The 17,959-nt window shown below is 36.9% G+C and overlaps 1 protein-coding gene across 1 annotated transcript in view; it reads right to left on the bottom strand.

Moving 5' to 3' along the window:
- Positions 1-17,959, bottom strand: part of ASCC3 (activating signal cointegrator 1 complex subunit 3) — a 476,917-nt gene that overhangs the window by 219,067 nt on the left and 239,891 nt on the right. The window contains exons 14-15 of the mRNA XM_006865855.1: positions 6,718-6,909; positions 6,182-6,406 (exon numbers count right to left, since the gene is read on the bottom strand). Coding sequence (XP_006865917.1) covers positions 6,182-6,406; positions 6,718-6,909 — 417 coding nt within the window. The remainder of the gene's footprint in view (positions 1-6,181; positions 6,407-6,717; positions 6,910-17,959) is intronic.

The raw sequence follows: 17,959 nt of genomic DNA, 5'->3' as shown, positions 1-17,959 counted from the left end.
GGCCAGTTGGTCTGAAGTGGGGGGAGTCGTGCAAGATAGCACCCATTTTACCTAATTTGGATGGCTTGCTGACCAGAACTCGATCAGATGAAGATAAAGAAGTTTGATACAGGAAACAAGTGTAAATTGCTACAGTTTGATGAACTGAACCTTTGCTTACAGATGAAGTTGCTGAAAATTCCAATCAAAAGGGCAGACTTCTTCATTTCAAGGAACAAGCTTGCCTCCTCAGTACACTGGGTTGATAGGGATGGGCAACATAGACTTCAACTATCAAAACTGGGGGGGGGGGTGCCTATAAAGGCATAAAGTCACTGGCTTATAAGTTTTCATGAGAGTGCTTAGGATCAGAACAACAGGAGTAAGATAGAATCCCCACTGTATAGCTTTCCTCTTGTCCAGATGTGTCTGGTAACGATGGGGTAAGATTTTATGATTAAATTGTGAGTAAATGTTATTAGAACTAATGTCGATTGTCACAATTATAAATGTAGAAGAGGTGTAACTAAAAGGGGGAGCAGTTACTCTGTCATTTCAGGAACAAAGGACCCTAGAACCATCAAGAGGGAAAAGCATGAGAATAGCGAGGGATCCTAACCAGCAAAGCAGAGATACCAGAGATGGTGGCAGAGGTGATGGCATAGAGAGACAGAATAGCAGAGGACTATGGGCCCATGGACAGGGAAAACAGTGTGCCTGAAAACAGGGCAAGAGGTTGGCTTTCAAAATGGGCCCTTTGGACATTTAAACGAATACGTATTCTCAATGTGGTATGTATACAACAACAACAAAAAAAACAAATACGGGGTAATATAGGGTAAATACTTCTAGCTGCTGGTGCATGGAAGGGACTGTAAACATTTCAATGATTAACTGAATGGAAAATTTTAAATCTGCCCTGTAAACCTTCTTCTCTCAATTCACAGTAAAAGATTAAAAAAAAAAAAAAAATCACAGTAATTGAAAACTCTACGGAATGTGGAATGAAGTTCTACTGAACACCAGGTCATGATGAATCAGAATCATTTCAATGGCAATTTTTTTCTTTTTTTTTTAAATAGGGATAGAACCAGTGTCTTTCAACATTAACATTACAAGGTCTTACAAAATGTTTGCCATATAATTAATGCTTTATATTTGTGCTAAAGCACTGTACTGCAAGGTCAGTTTGAACTGCAAGGTCAGTGGTTCAAGCTCACCAGCTGCTCCTTGGAAACAGGGTCACTAATGGGTCAGAACCAAGTTGATGACAACATATTCCTATCTCTGGTTCTTCTAAATTAATGATCAGAACTGATATTCACACTACCAAAAACAGTAACAGAGGAAAAACTTCTAACCTAAGATAACCCATAGACCAATCAATGCCAATCTACAAAGAACTGGGGAATCTAAAGTCTTAAAAACCCATTATATTTTCATTTTATATATTAATTTCATACTTGATTTCCATAAATTACCAAATTTAATTACATGTTCAACTATAATTTATAGGAGTTTATTTCCTTAATAAGAATATTCACTTTTAAAGGAAACTATCCCATTAGGTCAAAATATGAGTAAGAAACGTTAGTAATGGCTATACTTCACAGTATTAGCTAAAAATTTCAAAGTGTATGCTTCATTATTGGATATGATTTATGATACTAAAAGGAATCAGACTTAGTCATTTAAAATTTCTGAAAATGCCATACCTCATAAGTTCTTAATGAGATAAACCTATGGGCCATGATCTTTTCTTATATGCATGTGTGTGTATGTATATATATATATATATGTATGTATGTATATATATGTATGTATGTATGTATGTATATATATATATATATATATATATATATATATATATATATAGAGAGAGAGAGAGAGAGAGAGAGAGAGAGAGAGAGAGAGAGAGAGATTGAGAGAGAGAGCGCATGAGCGCATGCGAGCTCTGGTAGTGTAGTGGTTATGAATCGGGCTGCGAACGGCAAGAGCAGCAGTTTGAAACTACCAGCTGCTCCGTGGGAGAAAGATGAGGCTTTCTGCTCCCGTAAAGATTACAGCCTTGGAAACCCTGTTCAGGGTCGCTAAGGGTCAGAACCAACTCAACAGCACTTAACTCTCTCTCCCTCTCTCTCTCTCTCTATATATATATATTTCTCAGAGCTTGATCAAAGAGTTTCACTAAGGATATTTTATAGTCCCCAAGAAAAGAGTGTTCCCAGGCCACATTTTACTTGCTTTGTATCTTCTGTGTAATAATAGTACCACTTTATGTTTACTCTCCCACTTACAAAAAGCTGTCAAAGACCATAGTCTTGGGGGACACACCAGGTTCAACTGGCATAAACAGTCCATGAAGACAATGTTCTACACATCCTACTTTGGTGAATAGTGACTAGGATCTTAAAGCTAAGGTCTTTGGTCTCTCCCTGTCTGGAGAAATGAAACAAAAATTCAAGCCACTTAGAAACAGTCCAATGGACCACATGAACATCAATCTCAAAGATCCCAAGACCAAAAGGACTAGACAGTGCCAGGCTTCCAAAATCAACTGCTCTCAAAGGATACTAGAAGGTCCTGGATAGAGTCGGGGAAAATGTAGAATAAAACTCAAAATCATTAAAAAAAAAAAGACACCAGATCTACTAGTCAAATGGTAGAACAAAGCCCTTGGCCACTCTTCAAGTCTAGACAGGTCTATACGGAGACAACAGTCCTAGTGAGGCATGCACACCGTAGAATGGTCAACTATTTGAGATCGAAGAGCAGCATTTACCCAACAACAAAATTCAGAAGCGTTGGGAAAGATGAATAAAACCAAGCACATAAGGAAGCAGGATAAGTGATGCTACAATGAGGGGACTGCAATCATTTAGATGAAACAAAGAGTATGATTTATTGAATGAAATCTGATGATCTGCTCTGTAGACTTCCACTCAATACACAATAAAAATTATAATAATAAAAAGCTGTCAAAGATATTAATTCTACGTCAAGTCTTCCTTGATATACTTTTCTAGAAACACTGCATATAAAAACCTTCTTTTTTAAACTGTTAAGTCAGAAAAATTATTGCTACCATTTTGGAAACTCATTTGGTCTTAGAATTAGATAAAGGAAAACACTAAGTATTACTGTAGAAAAATGTATTCACCTTCAGTCCATTTTATAGAAAGTAACAGAAACCGAGGCTATAATGAAAAGACTAGGTTTGGAAAAAAATAGTCCCGAGTTTAAGTGCTATATTGCATAAAGTTCTGAAATAAGATTAGGCAATGATGACTGAAATAACAGTTTGAGCAAGCAGACTGAGACTGAAGAGCTAAAAGGAAACAGCACAGTGCCCTTGGGTAAGTTGTCTGTCTCTCGAAGGATCCCAACACCTACTCAGCAGGAATACTGAGAGAATGAGAAAAGATAAATGAAGTACTTAGCATACTCTCTGGCATGTCAGCGCCTCAGCCCATTACCGCTGTTATAATTGTAAAGCAAAGTCAATTTTACTCTATCCAGACCCAAAAGCCGAATTATTTTTCAAATTGTGATAAGGTATATGTAACATTAAAATTGCCATTTTAACCACTGTTAAATGTACAATTTAGTAATATTACTTACATTTGCAATATTGTATAATAATTACCACTGTCTTTTTCCTTTCGTAAATCACCTCAAACATGAACTTGGTACCCATTAAGTAATAATGCTCCATTTTCCCTGACTTCTAATCTACTTTCTGTCTCTGTATATTTGCCTATTCCATATATTGCACATCAGTGGGATCATATAATATTTGTCCCTATGTGCCTGGGTTGTTTCACTTATAATGTTTTCAAATTTATCCATACTATCAGATATGCTTTTAAAGAATGAATAATACTCATTCCTTTTTAAGGTCATATAATATTCCATTCTATGGTATATACCACATTTGTTTATCCACTTATTTGTTGGTGGAAATTGGGTTGTTTCCACCTATTGACTATTGTGACTAACACTTCTATGCACACTGGTAGAAAAGTGTCTGCTTGAGTCCTGTTTTCAATTCTTTCAGGTATATACCTAAAAGTGGAACTGCTGAATTATATGAGAGAGGGTCAGTGAACATGGGCAATGCCCTAAAGGAGATGGACTGCCAGAGTGACTGCAACAATGGACTCAAACACAGTAACAAGTCTGAGGAGGGCGCAGGACCCAATGGGGTTTTGTTCTGTTGTACACAGGGTCACTATAAGTCAGAACTGACTCAACGGCACCTAACAACAAACATGGGAGTTCTGCATTTAATTTGTTTGAGGAATGCCAAGAGCTAATTATTTAAACTATGCAATAAGAGTAGGCAATGAGGACTGAGACTGAACTATATTTTCTTTGGATTAAAAAATTTCCAGTCTTTTAAAATTTCTTGTAATATTGCTAATAGAATCTACCATATCTCATGCCTTTTTTTGAACTCCCAATCTGATGTCCCAAACTTCTATCCTATAGAACCTAGATCAAATTTTACCCCTTACATGAGTGAAGCCTTTCCTAATAGCCGGCTGCCAAAGTATTTTCTCCTTCTTCTGAATTCTGGCTGTCCTTTACTGGGTGCCTTCTACAGAATTTCTCACTTTCTTCCTAACAGCCCACCATATTTTGGGCCATTTTTCTCTCCTTGTGTTGTAGATTACATGTTCTTTAACAGAGGGGACTGCATAAAGTGTGATTTTTTTTACCCTCCAGAAAGACTTCTAAATAATAAATGCCATTTCAGAATGTATGTGAAACTTCTACAAGTTGCTTAAGAAGTACATGAATTAAGACTTGTATATGATAAATAATGTTTGAATGGATTCCTTTTAGTTCATACTCAATATGATGAACAGTTAATGTCATAGCACTGTACATGTGACGAATGTTGAAATGTTAAAGGTTTTTTTATTTAACATATTTACCACAATAAAATATCATTTGAGGTAACTATAAAGGTAAGAAAGGATACTAAGTAGAAAAAGGTTGTGTGCCAGAGTAGTAATTAAAATGTCATTAAGAGTTCAAAACGCAACGTGAACTACGTGAACCCCAGCTTCCACAACCGTGAGACAAGAGCTAGATGGTGCCTGGCTACCACTGCTAACCACTCTCAAAGGGGTAGCAAGAGTAGGCTCTAGACAGAGAGGGAGAAAAATGTGTATGAAAACTCAAAATCATAAAATAGGCCAGGCTTCCTGGTCTGACAGAGACTGGTAGAACCTCAAGGCTACGGCCCTTAGGCACTCTGCAAGTCCAGAGCTCAACTCACCCTCATGGCTTAACTTTCAGACAAATGACAGAAAGGCTGGCCTATGTGGTGAACAATGACACCAGGAAGGCACACACTCATGAGAACTATCAATTAATTGCCCGAGAGCAAAAGGACAGCATTCACCCAGGGATAAAGCTCAGAAGGCAGAAAGGGCTAAAAATAAGAACGAAGAGAAATACTATTTATATAGAAGTGGGAATAGTGCTGTGGTTTGTGGGGAGTGAAATCACTGTCACAAAACAGTATGTGTATGAGCTTTTGAATGGAAAATCAGTCTGCTGTTAACTTTCAACTAGATCACAATGAATTGTTTTTTTCATCATTAAAACAGTGATACTTCACTTGAATTTTTGACACTTATTTTTTAAATAGTATTTATCCTCATTACCAATTAAGGCTTTAATAGTTAAGCAGGCTTCAAGAGTCTGGAATTTAAATGTTAACATAAAATGCAAAAACTCCAATACATATACATGAAATAAATGGTCAACTCTACACCTCAATTTAAACAATCACACTTTATATAGCAAAGTTAATCAAATGACCTAATAAAAATGAAAGAGCTTTATAAATCTTATTAAAAACTTCAAAATACATTTCATTTTTAAAAGCTTATAAAAAGTACAATGCAAATGCTAACTATTGTTATTACTATTTCTGGTACCCTTCTTTGTATATCTTTGGTTAGAATTCTGGTCGATAAACAAGACCTCATAGTCTCTTATCAGTTATCATCTATATTCTATGCTTTTTTGCATTAATATCACTATTCATCCTGTTTTGTTTTATGTCTATATTGAATAAGCCATATTGCTAAATACTACAAAACAGCAATGAACTCAACCCTTATTTTATTTGGTCACTCTTGCTTAGTTAATAATTCTATTCCAACCTTTTCATGTTAGGTCTTACCTCTGCATTTAGGTTATCTGCAAGACTTTCTAGAAATTGACTCTCGATTGGGTTTTGTTGAGTGAGCAAAGTGAGGTAATGGCTGAGTTTATCATGTGTTGTTATGATGATTCCTTCCCCAAATTTGTCAAATTGTGGTCTTCCAGCTCGACCAAATATCTGCATGACATCTAAAATTCCAAGGTCAACAAAGGAGCCTCTTTTTGCAGCATATATCTGTGTTCCCTAGATGAGGAAAAGTTAATAAAAATTAACATAAACACACACAAATATAATCCTGATGAGTCAAATACTGAAATTAGACAAATAAGGCAAGATCTCAAAAGTGTACTCTAACTAATCCTTTCATCATCTGTAATGCAGTTAAATGTTCCCGATACAAACTAGATTCTTATTGAAGAAAATAATTCTGACTTTCTATAATATATTCAAAATCAACGAAACAGCCAAATCACAATATTTTTCTAACGAAGTCAATCCACAGCTTTGTTTAAAGACTCACACAAATCCATGTGCAAAGGCAGGGAAGCGCTTACCTTAATGATAACAGCATGAGCAGGAAGATTGACACCCCAGGCTAAAGTAGCTGTACACACTAGAACTTTGATATGCCCGTTAGAAAACAAATGTTCAACCAAATTTCTGTCCTGCCGAAGCATTCCTGCATGATGAATACTAAAACCATCCGGGAATAATTCTCTTACTTGCTTATTTCTTGACTTTTGTACCTAGAGTAGATATTAATAAAACATAAAACAGCAATTGTTATTTAGCATTAAAATCAATTGTTACTTAATACTGCTGTTCAATGCATTATCTATTGAAATAACATAAAGTTATTTTTAAGCATCGTATGAGTATTACTGATGCCCTGCTGTGTGCTACAGGATAAGCACTGGAATGGCTAACCAAAAGGTCAGCTGTTCAAACCCACCAGCTGCTCCTCAGAAACGCTATACAATATTGTTCACTATGAGTTGGAAATGACTCCACAGCATTTAACAACAAAAACAAGGTACTGCTAAATCTGTTATGCTTGACACAGAATTATTTTAAATTTATTATTTTATCTATCTTAAAAATATATTACTTGAACATGACACAAAATTCAAAAGGGATAAAGTGAAAAGCAAGTTTCTCTTTCACCCAAGTGTCTCCTTCTTATAAGCAATCAATGTAAGCTCTCCCCTATTCTTCCAAAATTGGTGATGGTTATGTGCCATGGAGTTGGTTCTGACTCATAGTGACCCTGTACAGGGTTTCTGAAGCTGTAAATCTTTACAGTAGCAGAAAGCCTATCTTTCTCTCACACAACAGCTGGTAGTCTCGAATTGCTGACCTTAAAGTTCATAGCCTGATTCATAACCACTATGCTACCAGAGCTCCAAAATTACTCTATTAAAAATAAACACATATTTCAGTGGCTACAAATTGATTCAAAGTAAATGTCAGAGTCCTTATAATGTAAAACCCTACACAAATCAATCTCAGCCCTTAAACTCACATACCCACGTGAGCCACAAATGCTCTGCTTTTTCTTTAAGTTTCTTTACCAACTAGACAGCACTTAACACCCTCTCAGGGTCTTTACAGTTTCTGTTCCAGACTCACATCCTGGGAGATTGTGCACATGGTTATGCCATATCCACATAGTTTGTGCCCTTACCTCCTTTACCTATAAACTGTCAAGTTTAGTAGAGTCTTTTCCATACCACCCTCGTCACTCCCCTGACCCCCCCCCAATCCATCCACCCATCACACACACACACACACACACACACACACACTCCTTACGTAAACTCACAGGTTGTGATTAAAAATTAAAGTAAGATTATTTTGCATGGAGTCCTGGTGTGGTGCTGTAGGATAATGCACTGGACCGCAAGGTCAGTTTGGACGGCAAGATGGGGGTTCACAACTCACCAGCCACTCCTTGAAAACCCTAAAGGCGGTCACTATGAGTCCCAATCGATTCAACAGCACTTAACAACATTCAGCATGGTAGTATGCTTTATTATTATTCTGCTGTTAGGTACAGGTGTACTGAACCTGGTGGATTTTTGTCAGGAGAGTATGACCAAAGTAGAAAGGGGTAAGGGAGATGACGGAATAGGCAAGGCAGTGATGATAGTGTTATGATGATGAATCTTCACAGAAGGAAGCAAGGGCATGCAGAAAGTCAGCTATAGGGTACACACTGAGAAGAAAAACTGAGTAAGATTTGGATGCCAAGAGAAAGGTGGATACTTTAAGATCAGTCATTAATATGAAACTTTTCTTTGGAATGTTCTGAAATATGTCTTGTCACTTTTCAATAGGGCATCAACCAAACCATATTTCATTCTCCTTATGTCATCATGTCCTGACAGATCCTTCTACTTAAAATGCCCTTCCTTCCTAATTCATATAGATCAGCTTCTTTGTGCTAGCTCAGTCTAAGACTAACTTCCTTTACTTTTTGGTGTCTGACTACTTTCATCAGGACTCCTGGTGTGGGGCTGGAGGACCAGCACTGGACTGCAAACCACAAAGTCAACAGTTCAAACCCACCAATTGTTCCTTGGAAACCCTGTACAGGGTCACTATGAGTTGGAATCCACTCTATGGCACTTAACAACAGCAACAATTACTACTACTACTTTAATAATGTATTTAGGTAAAGATCATATATTCTAATTTGTATGTATTCACATATACATATATCAATATACTTTTTGCATGTTTCTGAATGCAGTGGCAGCATCAATGGGCTCAAGCGTGGCAACTATAGTGAGGTTGGCCCAGGCTCGGATAGTGTTTCGTTCTGCTGTGCATAAGGTCACTATGAGTCAGTACCAACTCGATGGCATCTAACAATAAAACAAGACTGCTAACCGCAAGGTGGATGGTTCAAACCCACCAGCTGTTCCTTGGAAGCCCCATATAGAGTCACTATGAGTTGGAACCAACTCGATGGCACTTAGTAAAAGAAGTTAATAATTGGAATCCTAGCATGGCACTGTATTTTCAATAGCTTCCTATGCATGTTAAAATTGGACAGCAAATAAGTAAGACTATAGAATTGATGCATTTGAGTTATAGTGTTGAAGGAGAACATTAAAAGTCTACGAATTGCCAAAAGAACAAACAAATCTGTGTTGGAAGAAGTACAGCCAGAATGCTCCTTAGCAGCCAGGATGGCCAGACTTTGTCTTTCATACTTTGGACATATTATCAGGAGGGACCAGTCACTGGTGAAGGACAAAGAGGTAGACCAGCAAAAAAGAGGAAGACCCCAACAAGGCAGACTGGCAGCAGCAATGGACTCAAGTTTAGCAATGATTGTAAAATTGGTGCGGGATAGAGCAGTGTTGCATTATATTGGGCATAAGGTCACTATGAGCCAGTAATGATTCGATGGCATTTAACAACAATAAAGCATGACTGTAGGATAAGCACTAAACTGCTGACAGCTTGTCAGTTCAAACCCACCACCTGCTCCTTGGAAACCCTATACAGGGTTGCTGTAAGTCGGAATTGACTAGACAGCACTTAACATTAAGTTAATAATAATAATGAAAGTTGATCTAAGAAAATAGCACTCCATGAAATCTGCTTCATTTATAAAATGGAAAGTTATACACATTAACAAAGCACACCATCTAGTGGCCGTACCGGTAAATAGCAACTCATATATTTTGAGTCTTAAGTGTCCAAAGCAAAATGCAAACATACGTAAGAGAAAGACTAATTTCTTCAAGTTTCAAATGTTGAACAAATAATATCCTTATCCAGTTTTTGTGCAATGTGGCTGGTCTGTTAGAAATAACTTTACATTCTTTATACATACTTTATGATTAAATGTGGTGGTTATAAATTGTGGTGTCTGTTTAGACTCATAATGGCCCAGTATAGGGTTTCGGAGGCTATAAGTCTTTACAAGAGCAGAGAGCCTCATCTTTCTCGTGTGGAGCAGCTGGAAGATTCGAACTGCTGACCTTACAGCTAGCAGCCCAAGTTATAAATGACTTATAAATGACTATGCTACTAGAGCTCCTTATGATAAAATATACTGAGTCATATTGTCTCTCAGCTTTTATCTTTGCAGGCAGGAGATATTTTTACTGTCAATCTCTGAAAGCAGCTTTTTCATCCTATCATCAGGATCATTTTATCACTTTAATGAGCCCTGTTGTGGCACTGTAAAGAGTGGATTGGTCAGTAAAAGATTGGCAATTCAAATCCACCAGCCCCTCTTGGAAACCCCATACAGGGTAGCTGTGAGTCAGAAATAAGCTGATGGCACACAACAACAACAAACTTCACAAGTGCTTCATAAGATACAGTCAGACACATGCATATGAAAAGTATGCAACACACTAATGAAATCATTATATTCAACAAACACAAAGCTATGTCAGGTACTTGCTGTAGTTCTTATAAGGGACAAGAGGATAAAGCTCAATTTTTACTGAAGGTTGCTGGGATGCTGGGATCTCTCATCATGTTATAAAGTTTCTTTAAGCTTCCTTAATTTAAGATAAAATTCCTTTTTGTTGTTGTTATGTCTCACTACTTTCATCATGTGTTTAATATAAGATCACATGTTATAATCTATTTTATGAGTGCCTCACATAAACAGAGAGAATTTAGGGAATGACTTTGGGGTAGAGTCCTTGAAGAGTGTTTGCCAAAATACAATGGAACTCCTTCAGGGGCAAGAGTTGGAAGAGAAATATCTCACCTACTTCATTTCTTCTCTAACATTAAAGAGTGGAGACTCCGTATCAGCAGAGAGAATTTAAAACGCTTGTTTGGAGGAAATACTCTGTAAAAATCATATTGCTGGACTGCTGGTTGGTCCAGGTGAAGCCTGTTGTCCATGGACCGCCTACACTAGATTTTCCTGGTGTGCCTGCTATAAATGTAGATTAATCAATGCCAGTTGAGGTAAGACTTAGCCCTGCTAGTCAATGCCACAGTAAGAAGTAGACAACAGGAAATATGTAGCAAGGGTGAAGAATTTTCTATCAAGTAGCAAGTAGATCCTGGAGAGCTGACAGCACGTCCCACGCTGACTCAGATCACACAGCTGCAGTGACCATCAGCTTACTGGCTCCCTTTTGTCTCTGTGAGGGGCTAGGAGGCTCCAAGGGCCACACCATTTTTGATTCTACTGCTGCTCATATATCCTTTGCATTGTTTTTTATTTTTATTAACTCATTAAAATATTTGAAGAGACAATAATCTTTTTTTTTAAATCTAGATTTTTTTTTCCTCCTCACCATCTTTCAACCTGAGTGGGTCACTTATAGGCTGGCTTAGTTCACTGTACAAATGAACTAAAATTCCTGGGGATGAGGCCCAGAAATGTGTACATTGTAAAATAGGATTTTTTTTTTTTTAATTTAGAATAAAATTGACTGTTTCCCTCCCTGTTGGTGTATCCTTCTGTTAACTGGAACATGTATACAATTGTGTAACCATCACCACAATGATAATAGAGAACATATCCTTTGTCTCCAAAAACTCTCACTCTCCTTAACCACAACTCTGAAAAACAACTGCACTGTTTTTCATCCCTACAAGAATGTTACATAAGTTAAATCAGACAGTATTTACACTTTGGGGACTTCTTTTACTCAGTGTAACATCTTTGAGATTCACGCAAGTTTCGTTGTTGTTGCTAAGTTTTGTTGAGTCAATTCCGACCCTATATAGGGTTTGTGATGTTGTAAATCTTTGCAGGAGCAGAAAGCTTCATCTTTCTCTCTGGCAGGCTTGAAGTGCAACACTTATGGTTTGCAGTCCAGTGTTTATTCTACAGAGTCACTGTGCTTCCCATCCAAGTTGTATACAGTGTATAAATAGTGCATTCCTTTTTGTTGCTGCATTATATTTCATGGTCTGGATGACTATATTATAGTTTATCATTCAGCCACTAAAAGACACTGGATAGTTGTCAGTTTTGGGCAATTATGAAAAGAGCCTCTATAAACGCACATGTACAGTATTTTGTGGGAATATAAGTTTTCATTCCTCTAGAGTAGATACTAAGAGTGAGACTGCTGGATCATATATTAAACATCTATGTAACTTTATAAAAACTGTCAAACCTCTTTCCAGAGTGGCTGCAACACTTTGCACTCCCATCAGGAATGGATGGGTTCTAGTGCTTTTCATGCTTGTTTGCCCTTCCTTGCTGTTGTCATTTTTTCTACTATAGCTGTTCTATTAGGTGTATTAGGAATCCTCTCAGCCTAATGAGTTATGAGTTGGGCTATCTTCCAGTCACTGCACAGGAGAAATATGAGGCTTTCTGGTCCTATAAAGACTTATACAGCCTCATAAATCCTACACACAGGGCCACTAGGAGTTGGGGCCATCTCCATGGTACATTTGATTGTTGTTTTAAACTCATTCTTTTGGTTAATGATGCTAATGATCTTTTTCACATGTTTGGATGTATAGGTCTAATCAGCTCCTTAGGTTATTCGGATGCACACTAAAGTTTAAGCTTCACAGGTCCTTAAAGAAAAATACTGGCAGTGTGTACACAATACAGCTGTATAATTTGAGCTGGTGAGACTATTTAGTGCTAATTAACCTCATATTCATTATTATAATAAATCATTTACATTCCAAATTACAAAGCATAAGCGTGATTAACAGAAGGAAAAAAAGTACTATAAAGAAGCAAACAGAAAGTTACTTAAATAAGGAACACCACCACAAGGGGCCCTGATAGTGCTGCAGGTCAGGCAATGTCATTGCTAACAGAAAGGTCAGCTTTTCAAACCAGCCATTCTACGGGAGAAAGGTGAGGCTGTCCACTCCCACAAAGATTTACAGCCTTAAAAACCCTATCTAGGATCACTATGAGTCAGAACCGGGGTTTGGCTCTATCATGCAGATCCCAGAAATATAAGAAATTTAAGATCTTAAAATAAGATCTGCAGACTAGTGAGGAAGACAGGCACATACAAAAATGAATTCTATACAATATGCATTCAATATAGAGCCACGTGTGCAAAGCTAAAAATGAGTGTAAGGGCAGAGTGGCATTACAGTTTACATGTGTTTGTATTGCTAGTACATAGCAGAGTGCTTTCTACACATTTCCTGCATGAATGAGTCAATAATCAGATAGTTTTATCAAAGAAACCTTTACAGCATATGTAAAATGTGCATCTTGAAAGACAAGTAATATATTACCATAAAGGGGAAATTATTCTGGGCAGCAGATCAACAAATACTGTAAAAGAGTACAGTGTGTCTGGAGGGCATTCCATTCAAGAGATGTGGGGCAAATGGAAGGAAATTAGGTTGGCAAGGAGGACTGGGGTCAGGGTTTTTATGCAAGAGGGCTTCAAAAAGTTTGCATGGTTCCAATTTAGGTAAAAAGGGAGCCCATTAAACTTATTAACCCATATCAGATTTATTGTTTAGAGAGGTGGGCTAAGGCCAGAGGCAGAGTGAGCTGGTATGGCATTATTATAATAATTCAGGTGAAAGATAGAGGCAGGGAAAGTAATCACGTGGAGTCAAGGTGTAAGGTGACCAAGTCTAGGTGACTGCCTGGAATTGGGGGTAAGCAGAGCAGGAAGGGAAGGAAGAAGTACTGCTCAAGACTACCAGGAGTGCACTGATTATTTGATAGAGTGAAAAAGAGGGAAAGAGCTAATGCTTATGACTTAAGGCTAGGCATAAGAAAGGTGGAAAGTGGATTTCATTTTGAGCATGATCAGTTCGAAGATACTGATCATAAAAACTTTGCTTTTACTATGAGCAAAATGGGAAGCCACTGAAGGTTTTTGAACAGAAGTGACAAGTGGGAGACCAGTTAAATATGTATCTTGCACCAGGCATAAAAAAAATAATAAAATCGGAATAAAATAGTAAGTGTGAATCAACAAACGCACACACAGAATTTTATATATTTATCTGTCTTATCTTGGACTTCAACACTATGAACCAAAGGGGAAACTAAAATTGCCTAAGTCAAAAAAACTAGTAAATACATATCAAACTTTAAGTACAGAGTAAAGTTGTACTCTGAGAAAATGTCCAAGCTGAAATACTTTTGTAATGATAAAATAATAATCTGATAGATAAGTGAACTAGAAGGTCAAAGTTAACAAAACAAAAATATAATAGCCCAAGGAAATAAAGTACTAATGAAGTTACAATGGAATCTGATAATTTAAAAATTGTGAAACAGATAAATAAACCTACAGACTTATTTTAAGTGGGAAAAAATGTCACGTACTGGCTAGAGCAGTAGTTGGAAAATTTTGAAATAACGGCCTTTTCTGACAAAGTTCTATTGGAACACAGTTTTTCATCTGTTTATATACTGTATATGGTTGCCTTTTAGTAGATGTTACAGATCATAGGCTGCCAAGTTTAAAATTTTACTACTTAGCCTTTTAAGTTAAAGGAGATAACGAGCTGTAAAAAAGCATAGGAGTACAAGCACATCAACGCAAAATTAGTAATAAGAAAAATGGCCAGATACATACATCAATTAAAAAAATCAGAAACGAGTACTGTGTATAATTCTATGTATTCCATTTTAAAAACCGTGGAATGGATGGTTCAAGCCTACCAGCCATTCTGAGAGAGAAAGATGAGGTTTCTTGCTCCCGCAAAGATTTATAGTTTTGAAGTCCTGTATAGGATGATTATGAGTCAGAATCACCTCAATGGCAGTGGGCTTGGTTTTATTTTATCCCTTCTAAATATTAAAACCATCATAAAAACAGAGTAAGTATAACAGTTTGATACCAGGAGAAAAAAGAGCAAGATACAAAGAATGAGAAATGAAAGTCCATGAATTGAGACGCAGGTAAACATGACAATTCTGCTTGTTATTTTAAATCAACAACAACAAAACCCAAAACAAAACAAACAAACAAACAGGGATTATTCAGGAAGAGATGATGAGCCCACTACTATCTGAAAGAAGTTCCAGAAAGATCAAAGATTTAAATATAAAAAATAAAAAGTAATGGAATAAATCACAAGTGAAGTAGGTGTAGGCTGTAAATAAGACATACAAGCTAGAGACCATAAATGTATAGATAAAAGTTTCTACATGGAAAAAATACCTAAAAATAAAAAGATAAAAATCAAAGGGTAGCTAGGAAAATGTCAGTAGCATATGTGATAGGAATTCAATCAATTTAATAACAGGTAGAACACTAATAAGAAAAATCTATAAAAAAAGAATTACAAATGGTTAATACACATAAGAAAAATGCTCAGCTTTATTCATAACTAAAGATGTATCACTCAAAATAATAATGAGACACCTAATTTTGTTCCTGTTAAAAAGTTTGATGCTGCCCAGTGCTAGCAAACTTATGCAAGAGAAAGTGATTGTTCAAGGACGTGTAAATTGAAACAATCTCCCTGTGGACAATTTAAAAGCAGCCACCACAATTTTAAATGAATGGACTATGTGATGTATAAATTGCACTTCTAAGAATGTTCCCAATAGATATGGCTGAAACTGTAAGAATGTTCATTGCAGAACTGTTAACAATAAAAAATAACTGGAAACAACAAACCTATCCATCAATATGGAACTGGGAAAATGAATTATGGTAATAACCACATTGCGGCATATAAGGCAGTTATTCAAAAGCAAGAAACATCTTTTTTTTTTTTTTGCTGATCTGAAAGATTTCCTGGAATTTTGACTAAAGGAAAAAAGCAAAAGATATAAAACTGTGTATATGACATCCAATATGTTCACACTAAAACTATACATGCAAACACACATGGTGGTGGTGGTGGTAGGCCATGGAGTCTCATAATAACCCTGTATAGGATTTGTGAGGCTGAAAATCTTTATGGGAGCAGAGAGCCTTATTTGTCTCCCATGGAGTGACTGCTAAATTTGAACTGCTGGTCTTGCAATTAGTGGTGCTTTAGGATAAGCATTGGACTGCTAACTGCAAGACTGACAGTTTAACCCAACTAGCCACTCTTCGGAAACCCTACACAGGGTTGCTAAGTTGACAACATAACAACAACAGAACAATGGTAGCTGTACAAAATCATTACTCAAATTTCATAAAGGAAGATGAAGGCAGAAGACACAGTTAGACCTTAGACTATGGAACTAAAATGTCCTACAATGAGATGCTTGCCACTTTCTGAAGTATTGCACAATAAATACTGGCTTTGACTCACAGCGACTGATTAGTTATAGCAATGTTATTTATCTTGCTCACATTCTCTGAACAAAACATGCATTTTCCAAGTAAAACTCCAAGCTATACTCATTGAATAAAGTGGTTCTACTGTTGTTGTGTGCCATCAAGTCAGTTGGATTCCTAGAGACCCTGTACAGGTTTGAGATGTAAATCTTTACTGGAGCAGAAACCTTCATGTCTCTCCCAAGGAGTAGCTGGTGGGTTTGATTTGTCGACCTTATTGTTAGCAATCCAGTGATTATCCTACATCACCACCAATGCTCCTAAAGTGTTTCTAGACTGAGTCAAAAGAGCACTAACTATGAAAACGTAAATGGAGTCAGATATGTTGCTTAAGAACTGTCTACACTTGATTTTCTCTGGATTTAGCTTCTCATTCCTCAAAAATACACTTCTCATACCAGGCTTCATAGGCAATAAAATAAGCACGTAATGGACAACTGTTGAGATAATCCATGGGCACACAGAGGGTACTATATTCCGCTCCTCCATGAAAACATGCAAGGCTTCATTCTCTGATTTTACACACATCTTTTTCCTTCCCATGAAATGGAACTTCATTGTGAGTACTTTCTAAAATGACATTACAATGTAATCTTTCCCAAAATTGACATCCAAACTAACACCAATACAAGATTAAAAAAGATGATTTTAGAAAAAAACTGACAGCAAGCAACTGAGGACAATAAAGGAATATTAACTTTATGGATTAAAATTATTAAATGATGCAGAAAGCATCAAAGAAGATGGAAGGAATATGCAGAGTCACTGTACCAAAAGGAAATGGTTGATGTTCAACCACTTCAAGAGGTAGCATATGATCAAGAGCCAATAATAATGAAGGAAGAAGTACAAAGTGTATTGAAGAAACTGGCAAAGAACAAGGAACCAGGAATTGATGGAATAAAAATTGAAATCTTTCAAGAAAGTGAGGTGGCACAGGAGGCACTCACTCATCCAAATGTCAAGAAATTTGGAAGACAACTATCTGGCCAACTGATTGGAAGAGATCCATTATTTGTGCCCATTCCAAAGAGAGGTGACCCAACGGAATGCAGAAACCATCGGACGGTATCTTTGATATCCTATGTGAGTAAAGTTTTACTAAAAGTATACAAGCATACATTGAAAGAGAACTTCCAGAGATTCAAGCCAGATTCAGAAGAGACCGTGGAACAAGGGATATCATTGCTGATGTCCAATAGATCTTGGCTGAAAGCACACAGTATCAGAAAAGATGTTTACCTGTGCTTTATTGACTACTCAAAGGCTTTCGATTGTGTGGATCATGACAAGCTATGGACAACGTTGCGAGGTATGAGTATTCCGAAACACTTAATTGTGCTCATGAGTAATCTGTACCTAGACCAAGAGGCAATTGTTCAAACACAATATGGGAACACTGAATGGTTTAAAATTAAGAAAGGTATGTGACAAGGTTGTATTCTTTCACCATACTTATTCAACCTGTATGTTGAGCATATAATCTGAGAAGCTGGGTTATATGAAGAAAAATGTGGCATAAAGATTGAAGGAAGATTCATTAACAACCTGTGATATGCAGATTATACAACTT

The sequence above is a fragment of the Chrysochloris asiatica genome, unplaced genomic scaffold (assembly GCF_000296735.1).
Source record: "Chrysochloris asiatica unplaced genomic scaffold, ChrAsi1.0 scaffold00084, whole genome shotgun sequence".
Taxonomy (NCBI): Eukaryota; Metazoa; Chordata; class Mammalia; order Afrosoricida; family Chrysochloridae; genus Chrysochloris; species Chrysochloris asiatica.
The sequence above is the reverse complement of the archived record's forward strand: the minus strand, read 5'-3'. Positions and strand labels throughout refer to the sequence as shown.